This window comes from Bombus vosnesenskii, unplaced genomic scaffold, assembly GCF_011952255.1.
Source record: "Bombus vosnesenskii isolate JDL3184/JDL3185 unplaced genomic scaffold, Bvos_JDL3184-5_v1.1 scf7180000013265, whole genome shotgun sequence".
Lineage (NCBI taxonomy): Eukaryota > Metazoa > Arthropoda > Insecta > Hymenoptera > Apidae > Bombus > Bombus vosnesenskii.
Genome location: NW_022882925.1, coordinates 1,602,984 through 1,616,532, shown reverse-complemented (window position 1 = coordinate 1,616,532; position 13,549 = coordinate 1,602,984). Strand labels below are relative to the sequence as shown.

Genomic DNA, 13,549 nt, shown 5'->3' with positions numbered 1-13,549 from the left:
CGGTCAGATTTGCGCTAAGGGAAATATGGAGCGAAAGAAAAGGAGAAATATCAAAGATGAGAAGAATGTGAGAGGAAAGAGGAAAGAGGAATGTGCGTCGAGGATCGCGTCGAGAAACGAGAATTAACAAACTTTAAACGTGTTGTACGCTTCGGTGCGATGTTCTCGTTATTTTCTTCGGTCATAAAGGAAAAAGGAAAGAAATATGTAAAACCGATTTTACGCTATTCCGCACGAACGTTGGTCCAACATTGGAGAAATTTCGTCGCTTAGTCCTTGATAGTCAATATTGGATCAATGTTGATGCATATATCGGTCGAGTATTCGGAATACCGCAAACGATGGATGATCGATAAGCTCGTGCGATGAATTCACACCCTTTTGGAGTGGCGCGAGGTGTTTTCGTTCTGATTTCACGCGATCGAAACGATTAACTTGAAATAAAATCGTCTCGTTTTCTCCGTGCTTACCGCTCACGTTCTCGCGTCTCGTCTTTCGAACAAGCAGTTATCAGACGATGGTTTGTACGTGATCGTTCGATTAAACAAAAGAATCAGTCTCGGTCATTTCTGATCCGTGGATCTTCGTGGATCACCCGTCGATTCATCGTATTCCCATGAAATCGATCGATATTAAAAATTCAAGTTAATATTATCCTTGATTTTTATATTTTATACAACGTAATTTTATGTATGTTGATGTTAATCATTTTATGTAACGTTTTATACATTAACATCAAAGAAGCAATCGAAAAGAATGAAATAAAAGAAGAAGAAGGAAATTTTAAAGTGAGTAGATTGATCAATAGATCGATTTCCAGGAAAATATATTTAGGACCATCATCCGATAACGTAATAATTGAACGTAAATCTTCGTCTTTTTATAGCAGAATTTAATCCCTTCTTGAAATCTTTCAAGATGAAGATACTACGTTCTTAAGCCTTGTTTACATCACGTAACTTTTGGTCAATCACCTCTGCAAATGTAATATCAATCGAGTAAAACTTTTTCAATCGTTCAATTGGAACTTGAATATTCGGCGAGTGGATTCTCTTGTACGATAATTTACTAATTAATAATATTATTGAATTAGCAGTTACAAGATGTAGATCGTAGATTTTTCTCGTATAATTTTTTAACAAATAAGCAAATCAGATAATTTACTTGTAAAACAAACTTGTTACTGTTATACCAATTTGTCTATTAATATAACAGCGAACTGTAGCTCATGTAAAATTCTACTAATACGTTCAGTATCTTGTAAATATTAAAAGATCAACAGACAGATAATCGTAATTTGATCAGCATCAGCTACGTTCAACGATAAAGTATCGAACAACGATCAAGCTGTAGCGTAAATCTTTTACTTAACCAACACGAACTCAATCGTCCAATTAATTGACCAAAAGTTGCCTAAAGTAAGCATGGTTCTAAATTTACAAGGAAGGCACGATTCTATAAGATAGAAACAAGAAGATGACCGGTAAGGCTCGGTTTACCTAAGCTGTTCGTTAAAACGATAACTGTTCTTCCCGTAGCATCCCGTGGGGTCAGTCCTCTTCTTTTTCAGTCCAAGTTTTCTCTCCTGATATCGCGGCTGATCGTCTTCGAACCGTTTCAGAGGGAAGTGGGATTATTCCCCGTTGATGGACGATCAACAAAAATTTGCTACCTTAACCATCTAGTAATGTCAGTAAAGCTCTCGTTGCTGACGAAGGTCAAACAGTATCCGACCTTCTTATAAAGCTTTGTCTAAAAGAAAAAAAAACAAATCAGAAGCCTCTCTTCAGCTGGTCCCTCCCAAATTTCCCTGAAGCTCCTTCTTGATCGTGGACCAACGATCCATTATGGTTGCCCTATCGTTGAAGTCTCTCTCATTGAAGCTTCGCCGAAGCAACCGAAGTCTTCGTGTCAGCCCTTTCCTCCCAGGCCAACGTCCGTGCCTTCTTCGAGGCCCTACCGTCGTTCAAATCGAAATTTGAAGGTCATCTCAGGCAGGGCCAGGTTTCCGATGGGAATCGTATAATTCTCGTTCTTCACGGGTACTATCGTGAAGTTCTTCAGCAACGTAGCTAGAATGGCGAAGCTCAGATACTGCACCAGTTTGTAGCCCATGCAAGATCGTCGACCTCCACCGAATGGCAGGAAGTGTTCTGGCTTCAGTAACCTTCCATTCTGGACGAATCTGTCGGGCATGAATTCTTCTGGCGCGGTCCACAGGTCGGTAGACATGTTTAGATCGTAGTTGTTGAGGAAAATGAAGGTGTCCTTCTTGATTCTGTAGCCTGAAAAGAATAACGAGATCAGATTAGTTTAGGGTCGATAAAAGGAAAGAAAGACAAGAGGAAGAAATGGAAAATTTTGATTAGAGATTCTAGTTCGATAATTATTAAATGAGATGTTGTAAATGGGTCGCGGATATTTAAAACGATGTCTTTTTAAAACGATGCAAATCCTCTTTGTTTGCTATTATGAGAATCATTATTTTACATTCGCAAAAATATGACATTGCATGAAAATCCGCGATTTAATACTGAAACTTACCAGCAATGGAGCTGTCCTGATTAGCCACGTGAGGAACAATAGGGCTAGCAATTATCCTAATAGTCTCCAAGATGATAGCTTCGACATAAGGCAAGGATCTTCTGTTCTCCAGCCCAACGAAGATTCCAGCGATACCAAGAGAATCGATCTCTTTTTGAGCTAGCTTTTGAACATCTGGCCTTGTAGCGAGGAATCCTAAAACCTTGACGAGGAGATTTCCAATGGCCGTGTGTCCACCAATTATATCTTCCATGACGAACAACGCTGTATTCCAGGACATCTCGGGTTCTGCTCCACTCTTGACGTGATTAATCAGACAGTCTAGATAATCTTTTTCAGGAACGATGCCATTCCAGGCATTCACTCTATCAGAAATGATGTTCTTGATAACGAATTTTCTGATTTCGTGGCTCCAGTGCGCCATTCTTGTCATATTTCTGTGATGAAGAGGCATAAGGAAGGGTAGAAAATCGGCTGCGTAACCCTGATTCACTTCGAAGAACACCTTGTCGAAATTCTCGACCATGTACCGGAAACCATCGTGTTCTAGGTGGAAGTTCTTCGAACAGAGGTAAGTGATGAAGATGTTCGCGCAGGAATGAAGGATCAATGGTTTCACGTGCACGTTTACGTTGGAGAGGGAGTCCAGATGGTTGATCAGAAGGTTTAGTTCATCACCAATTATCCCATTTAGCTCGTTATAGCGTGTGGAGAACGCGCGCGGGAACGTGTGCGCGCGGAGCATCTCTCTTCGAGTCTTCTGCACTTCGGACCAGTTGCAAAATGCCAGAGCTGGAAAATAAAAAGAAGAAAATGTTTTTTAGGTTTTTATAAAATTATATTACACTTTGTTGCAAGTAATTTCCAAGGAAAAAGATTTTCACTGTGAAAAATTTCCAGAGAGATAACATTTTATAGGAAACGTCGAGGAAAAACATTTACTGTAAGAAATTTTTGGAAGGAATATTTCCATCGCAAGAAATTTCGAAAGAAAAGATTCCTATTACGAGAAATCTCGGGAATGGAATTTTTACTGTTAGAAATTTGCAGAGTAAAAAATACTACGAGTAACTACGAGAATCTCGCAACGAAGAATTTCTGTTGCATGAAATTTCAAAAGAAAAGAACTTCGGATATTTGAATATCCTTTAAACAATAACATTTCATTTTTCCGTAATTTATTGAAACCTTCTTTTAAAAGAACAGAAGCTCGTCTCGAAATAATTTCCGCTCGAACAACCGGTTGACAGGGACAAATTAATAACGGACATGTCGATCGGCGATTTGGTGATTTTCATTGATCACCGTCAAGGCAAAATAAAGATGATCACGATTAAACTTGACCTTCCAACGGCACTTGATGACGCAAATAAGACACGCGTTTCGAAATATCGTTGACTGGCGAAAAAAAAAGAAAGAAAAAAAAGAAAAAAATGGAAAAATTTTGTTGACGCGTACTCTTTCTCCTCTCCCTTTCCGTTGTCGTTCTTCCTCTATCTCTCTTTCTCCGAGACGGGGGAACGCGTACGCGGAAATGCAAGCATCGGCGGATGCCGGGATCGAGCGCAGTCGGCAGAAAATCGATTCATCGCCGCGCGAGCAAGGCGACTCGATTTCAAATCGAAGCGGTCGCGGGGCAGACCAGAACAGGAAGTGACCTGGTTTCTCGCAACTCGCCAGGACATACCGCTCGGTAACTTGGTTCCCTGAGACCCGAGAAACCCAGGATTTTTGGTTCTTTTACAAAATAATGTCGTACAAATCCTTGATAATTTTGTTTCGCTTTGATTCCTTCGACGATATGAATATGACGAACACAATTTAGTACGATATAACATGGAAAATTTTTCGATACTATTAGGTAGTAACACGAAATATTCGAATTTTACATATTCATACTTTACTAAGTTCTAGAAAGACTTAATGAAATGAAAATTATGTGTGAAAGAGAAAAATTTCAGCTTTAAAATGATATGTCTACAAGGATAAAAGTACTGCGCAAATGATGCAACAAAATGGCACATCTTATACGTTACGATTTATGTAAGCTGATTTCATTTGCAGTGGACGTACAACGTCGAAGAGAGGTGCTTTGATTGTGAGAAAACGTTAACAAGACGTGCGAAATTATGAGAATGGAATCTAGTTGCTGGATCTAAGCACAGAATAACGATAATTAGACGCAAAATTTTCCCTTTCATACAATTATTTTTACTAAAGAATGAATCGAACTGATGTACTTCGATCGAAATGAAAAACAAGCGTAGTTTCTGGATCTAAGCACAAAAATGCACTATGGTCGGACACAGAATTTCTCCTGTCATAGTATTGCTTCTTGACATGTAACTAATCAAACTTGTGAATTCGAATCGATCAAAGACAAGTCTAGTTTCTGGATCTAAGCGCAAAATAATGGTGAGGACGAGACGTAGGAAGCGAAAGAGAGAGAAAGAAAATGGTGCTGAGTATCGGAATCGCCTCCGGTGGATCAGCCTTGATCCTGTTTGTCGGCTGCCAGGTGAGCCAGGAACGCGTGAAAGTGGTACCGTGACCTTTCCGGCTTGCACTTGGTACCGCTTCGGCGTTGACCTTAGCACGAGTTTCGGGCATTCCGTGGACGCAACGAAAGCACGAGCCACGCGAAAAATAAACGGGCTGCGGTTGTGTGGGCCGGCCGCTCACGTGTCGCGTACGACGGCAAGGTCGTTAGCATGGGGAACGAGTTTTCAGCAGCCGTGACGAGGTGTCGACAAATTCAATTTTCACACTATCTCACGATTCCACCCGTACCGAATCCATTTTTTCCTAACGTTTAACCGCATAGCTACATAATTTCATTCAAAAGACGCGTGACATCCTTCTAAACACGGTGGCAAAATACATAAAACGGGTCTCGAAGGTTTACGAGACGATACGAAGCAGAGAAACGATTACGTAACACTTGGACACGAGTTTTTCGAATAATCAAAAATAACTAACGAGGTAGTCTGCATGGTGAACGAGTTGTCAACTGGCTGAACGGCACGTCTTATTTATTTCGATTCGTCAAGATCGTGGAAATTTAATTTTCGGTTATGCACTGCTTTTTAAATGATTTTTAAGAAACAGTGTTTAATTTCGGGAACTTTTCACGCGACGAAAGAAGCCCTCGTTATGTAAATATCGAAATAAAAACAGAAAAATGTTACAAATTTATAAAAAAAGTAAAATTTTTCTCACGACGAAAATTTTCTTGTTGATGAAAAAATTTATTTATAAGAAATAAAGGAAGAACAAACTGAAAAATCTTGAAAAAAAAAGACAACGCTCGATCCTGGCAAAATTTTCTCACGACAAGAAGAATCTTCGTGGTGTCAAAATCGAAATGAAGAAGATAAAGGAAAGATAAGATAAAAGAAATATTCTTACAGTTCTCCTTGTTTCCACCGAAGAGCAGATGGTATCTGGTGAAATTTGGCCTGGAATCGAAATGGTGTCCCTTGATGGTCAGCACTTCTCTGATGTTCTCCAGACCATTGACGACCACGCAGGGCACGGATCCCATCCTGAGCTTGATCACCTGACAGTCGTAGTCCCTAACAAGATCAGCGAAAGCTTTGTAGGGTACGTCGTAGCGTCCCAGGATGTGAAGGGAGCCCAGAATCGGCCATGGTTTGGGTCCAGGTGGTTCCGGCAGGACGTTATCGTCCAAGATGACATTCTTCGTCGTTTTCTTGGACCTTAGATGATCCAGTAGGATCAGGACGAGTGCCAGGAAGGTGACAGCGATTAGGAAGCACGTGGTGGCTGTCAAAGGGATCATCTTCGACCTTGTTTCTCTTCGTCGATGCACTCACTGACGATCGTCACCGATGTTTTCGTGTTATGTCTCGTATGAAGAACCGTGGTACCCCGACCTAGGGTATCTGGATCGCGAGAAGGGTCTCTTCAAAAGGAAATTCTCTGAGCCTTTTCGACTTTTCAAAGCTTGGAAACTTTGCGGCACGTGCGATGTTATCGCGGTACCGAACGAAACTCTTTCAAAGATCGTGTATTATCGAAAATGCCGAAATATCGTCAGGCTAAGACGTATCTTGAATATAAATCGTAAAATGTGTAAAAATCCGATCACCTCCCCCGATGAAATCGAACGTATCGAATAATACCGGTGAATTGGTTTCCTCGACGAAAACTGGCTGATCTAACCCTGTGATCGGCTGAGTTCGCGAAGTGGTCCGTGTTAACGAAAAAGATGTGTCGTGTCTGAAGTATCGGTAGATCGGTTCGTTGGTCCGTCTGTGAACGGTCTGCCGATCTGGCTCGGTCTGTGGGGATAGGATGGTTGGCCGGCTATCTTATATAGCGGCGTAATGTAGTCAGCACATTTGCGTCGCCTGGTGCGCCTCTCAACCCCATACATATGGATTCGTGTTGAGACGAAAGGGGGAGGAGAAGTTGGTCTCTCTGTCGTACACTCTGTCGTAAGTGTATAACACACAACCCGGTGTGTTGCTGCTGGTGCTGCTGGTGCTGCTACTGCTGGTAGAGAGACGAATTTCAAGAAAGCACCGAGAGAGCCGACGGCTCTCCGACACTCTCGGTCGTTCAGGTGTGTGGAACGTCGGGAGAAGCCCGAAGAAGAAGGGCTGGAAAGGTGGAGGGAGCGGAACGGAAGGATGATAGAAGGTATGGAGGGGAAGGGAGGGAGATCCAGAAAGGTGAAGGGGGCTGGAGGGGCAGGGAGATTCTACAACCAAGAGATATATACACGAAGTGAGGCGGTGGGGGAGGGGGTGGAGACGCGACGGCCGGGAGTGGGGTCCAAGTAGGGCCCAAGCTGGGCCAGACTGGGCAACGAAGGGACGCTTCTTGCCCTTGACTTCTCTCCTTAAGGTGCCATCGGGTTTTCTGGCAGCAAGGTGGTGAGCCTCCAGTCCAACGAGCACCTCGTGAGACCGGCTACTCACTCCCATCTCACACCAGGCTCACATACGCCCTTTATTCCGCTCTTATTTCGATGTACTTGACGTTTATCGATATGGGACCCTGCCTATGGTTCTGCAAGCTGATCCAGAGTGGGCCTTTCGTGCCATCGTCGTACAGGCTGTACCCGAAAATCGTTCGTTTTTCCGCCGGGGGAGACGAGAAACTGGGCTCGTTAGCCTCGCTGAGCTGCTCGCTGCCTTTTCGCTCGGCCATTTAAGGGCCACAGGGGTGATAGAGCAAAACGAGTTGCAGCGAAGAAAAACCTTCCGAGCATTGCCGCTCGCCTTTTACGACGAAATTTCAGCAACTGGAAAATTGTAGGTAGACCGTGTCCTTTGCTTCTTCATCTTCCTCGACAACGATCTTATTCGATCTTTGTCGAGTCTCGGATCTTTCGTATCGTCTCTCGTACCAGCGTGTAGCAGTTTCTACGTGGTCTCGTTACCGTTGTGCTCGGTGGATCCTAACTAAATATCAAGGATCAAATATCGAAATGTGATCGCACGTAGAAAAATGTTGCTTCCGATTTATGCTCGAATGCAAACTGCAAAGACAGACATGTTGTTTACGATCATAAAATAAATTTCGTCGTCGTCATCGGCGGGACGTTTCCCGCTATCTCCAAGAAAATCAATCGTTTCTTGAATCTGAAATTTCTTCCTACAGGATGTTGAATGAAAGTTACGCAATTCTGCGACAAGCACTGGGAACGCGTTCGGTTCTGATCGACGAAAAAGGAGGAAAAAGAATCCTTTCACTGATATTTCCAACTATTGCGACAGTAGAATTGACAACGATATTGTAAATAACATTTGTGCGGTCGTTACTATAAATAGTAAAAAGAATCGAAGGAACGACGTGTCACCTTCGTTGAGTCGATAAACTCTTGGAAAAATTCGATTTGTCATCAATCTGGCATAGGTGGAAATGAAACTCGACACTAATAAATAATATACTCGTGATTTTCCACTAAAATGCTTCGATGGAAAAATTATTTTCGAACGAAGGTATTTGATTCAATCGTTAGTGAGCTGAATCGATCAATTGAATTACTGTGTACATTTATACATTCATCGTGACAATGTCTTCGAACGAAGTGTTAGGAGTAAAGATAATGTTGTCAAATATAATTTTGCGTATACGTTTTATATTACTTTAAAATTATATTTATTATAATATGCTCTAAAATTTAAATAGATGCCAAATTAATAAATGCGCAATCATTGAAAAATATGTGCAAAATATTAAATAAAAAATAAAGGTGTACTATAAGGAGATCAAGAGAATATAAGACGAAGGTGATCGCAATAATGTAAAGTTTCGATCACAAGTTCGAGCTAATCAGTCCTTGAACAGTCTAGCTGTCTCTGGAAATCCGTTCAGCAAAAATTAGGTTGTCAATGACGAACAAACGCTTATTCGATGGAACAATTGCGTATTATCCCGATTTTCTAGATATCATCGTCAAAAGATATTCGCGAAAATGGTCGGTCGTGCGTCAACATTGAACGCGGCGATCATAGTAGGTCAGTTCAGTAGAATTGAATTTAAGTCAGACGCAATTACTTCTGACGTTGGATCTACCTGATCCACTTTGCAGTTCGAGAACTTTCTTCGGAACGTTTTGAATTGTCAAATAACTTTCGTGAACTTATGGAACCGTATGACCACGATTTTGTTTAATGGTAAAGGAAAAGAAGATTCTAGGATAAACTTCGACCCTATTTAAACGCAAAGCAGTCTTCGGCAAGTTCTCAGAATTTGTCTACTTACGATCAGCAACGGTTTTAAAGTTTGTAGGCCTGAAAATGTTACAAATGACCAACAGTAGAAAATTGATCGATGTGGAACCTCGTCGTATTCCACCTCGATCTTTGTTCTTCCAGAAATAAGTTTAAAAATCAGTTGGATCCTTACTAAAGCAAACCAACGAAGAGTTCCATTAATAATCGTGCAAAAAATAATATTCCTAATAATCAGACAAACTTCAATTTTCAAAGGTAAATGTTAAGAAAAACAAAGTTGATAATTCAACCCCTATTAGAACAAATTTACGAATAATTCTTTGAAACCCTTAATTTCGTCGTTCCTTCATTTCGTACAAAAAGATTATAAAATCAAGACACATACAAAATTCTTAAAAGATTCTTAAAAAAAAAAGAACGAAACAATCCCAAACTAACCCGATCAAAGTGTTCAACACTTCCTAAAGCAAAGTGATGAACAATTGTATCAACAATTTCACCTAAAACAACCTAATAATGAAACGAGAAAAAACAGAAAAAAAAATCTTCCAAATCTTTCGTTAAAACGAGTGAAATAAAAAAATTGTCGAAGAAAGAAGGGATCTCGCGACGTCCAAATTGTCCAGGCATCCCTGAACGGGAAGGTATAGCCCTGAAAGCTCGGATAAGAGAAGGACAACCACGTTATCGGTGACGAGGAGGAAGCACGCGACGAAGAGTACGCTTCGAATTTGTTTGAATCGATGAATAAAACATGAGCTAGTGGTGTATCAGCTATATGTGCGACTTCCCCCACCTTGCATCTTGTTTCCCCACCCTTCTGTCGGAGGCCTTTTTTTCCCCTCTCGCGGCTGTGCGACAGTAGAGGAGATTGCTTCATCCGTATCGAGAGGCATTATCGAGCGTCGATTTCTGGGAAGCTAGCGGTACCGGCCTGTGGCCGGCAGCTCGAAATCGGCTTAGAGAGGAGGCGCATAACGGGAAAGCTCTCGACTCTCCTGCGCGACCCGAAGCTTCTTTTTTATTCTCGTACTCTTCCACCCCCTGAACCCATGGAATTTTTCATTTCGCTTTCGATCGGCGTTCGAATCGATCGAGTCTTCTTTTTGACTGTATTCCCAGACTCGATTCTCTTTCCACACTGTCGAATATCATACAATTTTTCACCAATTGCGCATTATTAGCCCATATTGGATAGAATAAAACGGTTTCTGTAGTCTTCAGGACAGTTATTGAATGATTGAGTAATTTTTCAGACGGCGTGTGAAAGCTTCTTGCGTATTCCGTGATTCTATTTGGTCATCATCGGAAAATACACGATTTTTCTTGAACCGTGTTACTAGCACGTACTAGACTGATTAAAAAGCCTTTTGAAAGTTTCAGAATGTTTATTAGATGTTCGAGTAATTTTTGGAGGGAGAATTTGTGGTTTGATATAGTTGGAAATATTTTCTTTTATTGATGGTGGTCCATGATTGTATAAGAAGGATGCACTGCTCAGCAGGGCGACTGAAATGGCTGGTCCTTGTTGGTTGCACGTAAAATAAGATTACTCGACAGCTATCATCTATAATATTAAAATACCTCGAGTCACGCAAGAAACCTGTCCCAGTGTAAACATGGATTCGTTGATCCTTCGAAATTTCTGGCAAGCAACGCAGACTGTACTGTACTGATTAAAGTTGTACCTTGAGATGTTTAAGAATAAAAATCAAATTTAATAAGAAAATAATTTTTTAACATACGGCTATGTAGAATAAAATACTTTTGTACAAGTAACCTACTCTATAAAGTAGTATCTGAATATAACAAATATCTATAGCAAAATCTATATCAATTCTATGATAAATAATTATTATTATCTATGATAATTAAAAATTATATATTATAATTGTTTAGAACAAATTTATGAAAACCATTCATAATATTTACGAAATATACAGAATGAAACGAAACATGAAATTTTATTAAAAACGAAACGTAAGATTTTCCTCACTAACAAACGAAGAGAAAGAAACACTGCGTTGAAGCTTGTATTTTGTTGTAAGATGAAAAGAAAGAAGTTAAAAGAACTCACCGGCACAATAAATTTTTCTCGTCGTGTATTCGATACGGACTACTTTCCCGATAAACCTTTTTCCTATATGTTTTCACAATAAAAATTTACAAATCTATGAAACAAACAATTTATGCAGCAAATGAAGATATACAAGACAAACATTTTCCTATTGAAAAAGAAAGAGAGGAAAAAAAAACAAAATTTCGTGCAACGGAAGAAGAATCGGCCCACGTGGTTGAATTAAAAGGAATTGCCGGCCGTTTTCTACGAATCCAGACGTGTTTTCTCGCGAGTTTGTGAGGTCGATCTTGATCCCACGCAAGCAAGCGAAGCGCCTTGGGCTCGCGGAATTTCAAGATCGCGGCGCGTCCGCGAAAAGCGAATCGGCGACGAGCTCGGGGATGTGAGACGGATCGAAGCGATCCGTTCGACGGATATCGGGAACCGGCCAGACTCGACGAAGGTCCCGCGTCGGCCAAAATCAAGGCTCCGCTTCGTTTAACAATATAACGATACCGGATGTGTTGTCTTTATCCTTACACCCCGCCGCCGACCATCCGATTTACATCGCCAACGAGCAGGTTTTATTTTTATGAAACACGCGAAAATGTGCAGGTTAATTATGGAATTCTTAATATACGGGCTTACGTATATACTTTTACGATGCTCGTGGTTCGTGTACTGGCCTCAATCTTTTGATTAATTGGAAGACAGGATCGTTTTCTGTAAGAGGAAAAATAAAATTAGGAAGCTGCTTTAACATGCCGTTTAGAGCAATTACAAGAACGTCTTTAATATTTAGAAGATCTTTCTTTTTAATATTTTGGTTTTTAACTCCACTCCTTGGAAGACAGAATGGTTTTTTGAAGGAGCAAGATCAAATTAAACAAATCTTTCTAATATACTACTCAAGACAATTAAAAGATGCTATTCTTATATCTGTTTTTCCAATCTATGTCTATAGCATTTTACAAATTGCACATCCAATTCAAATGCACAGCAGAGTATCTGATAAATGATTCTTAACGTAATACATCCCACTGTATAAGTGACAAAGTTCTGTTTCGCTAGAGGAAACTAAAGTTGCAAAGTTTTCTTAATATCTATATTCATTTTCGCAATAATTCAATACTTTCGCGGACGAAAACTTGTTGATTGTTCTATCAAGAACAGTGAATCCGAAGAAAGTGAGACAGCCACACGGTTCTGTGACACACTTTTCTCGAAGAGAACCCAGGAATCGCAGCGACACGTTAAATACTCGTGATCAACAACCAGATTGTCTTTACAATGATGTTGGGATATGTTCTTGATAGAATGTCAATGAATGGATTTTTTCTTTTTTTGGCAAAGGAGTAGAAAAATCTCCGCATCATGTAGAGAAATAAAAACTGTTAGATCAAAGGGGAAGTTCTATTTTTGGAAGATTACAATGATGGCACGGTCGACGTTACCACAGATAAATCGTCGAGATAAAAAGGCTGTTTGGTATTCTCGTATTCGTATGACATCGAAGGCGAGCAGTGCCGAAAATCAAGGTTGCTTTGGATTAGCGATGAATAAAATCGACAGACGGTGCTCCTCTGTTTCGCATTAGATCGCGATGCTGCCTTTGTCGCTCTACCAAGGTTCCGCAGACGGTAGAAATTAGCTTCCGACATTTCAATACATTGTGAAGTCTGATATGAATCGAAGAATACACACCAAATTAAAAAGAATCATGCCTTGATTTCAATTCTCGAGTTGTCGAGTCAATGGAATTCAATTTAGATTCTTCGACTTGTTATTATTTATAATAAGATACATAATATACATATTTTATGAACAGACTACAGACGTTTCTGCAAAAATGTGCAATATAAAGAGATGACATTCGACAATGAGAATCTCACAATGGAATTTTAATGTAAAATACTCGATAAAATATTCAGAGTATTGAACAAATTTCTATTTAGAAGTTTCCTTCGCATGTGTTTGTAAAAGTATGAATTTACGTAGGAATCCGTATTTTATTCATTACAATTATTACGATAGAAACTAACTTTTTGTAAGTAAAAGAACAAATTCCAAAATCTAAAGAACCGACTTTTAAGAAATGAAAGATTAGATAATTTTGGATAAAAATCATAGAATTCGCCTCCCAAATTCTAGATTTAACAAGGACATTTAAAACATTTAAAATTCATAAAGCGTAGCATAAAGTGATTATAATAAATAACAGTATCGTAATAATAAA

At 40.0% G+C, this 13,549-nt stretch overlaps 1 protein-coding gene across 1 annotated transcript; it reads right to left on the bottom strand.

Moving 5' to 3' along the window:
• Nucleotides 1-740: 740 nt before the first annotated feature.
• On the bottom strand, nt 741-8,027 carry LOC117242990 (cytochrome P450 307a1-like). Its single transcript, XM_033510080.1, has 3 exons — nt 5,953-8,027; nt 2,545-3,336; nt 741-2,285 (listed from the first exon to the last, which is right to left on the bottom strand). The coding sequence occupies exons 1-3, from the start codon at nt 6,344-6,346 to the stop codon at nt 1,957-1,959; spliced, it is 1,515 nt and encodes a 504-aa protein (XP_033365971.1). The 5' UTR covers nt 6,347-8,027; the 3' UTR covers nt 741-1,956.
• Between the last annotated feature and the right edge of the window lie 5,522 nt (nt 8,028-13,549).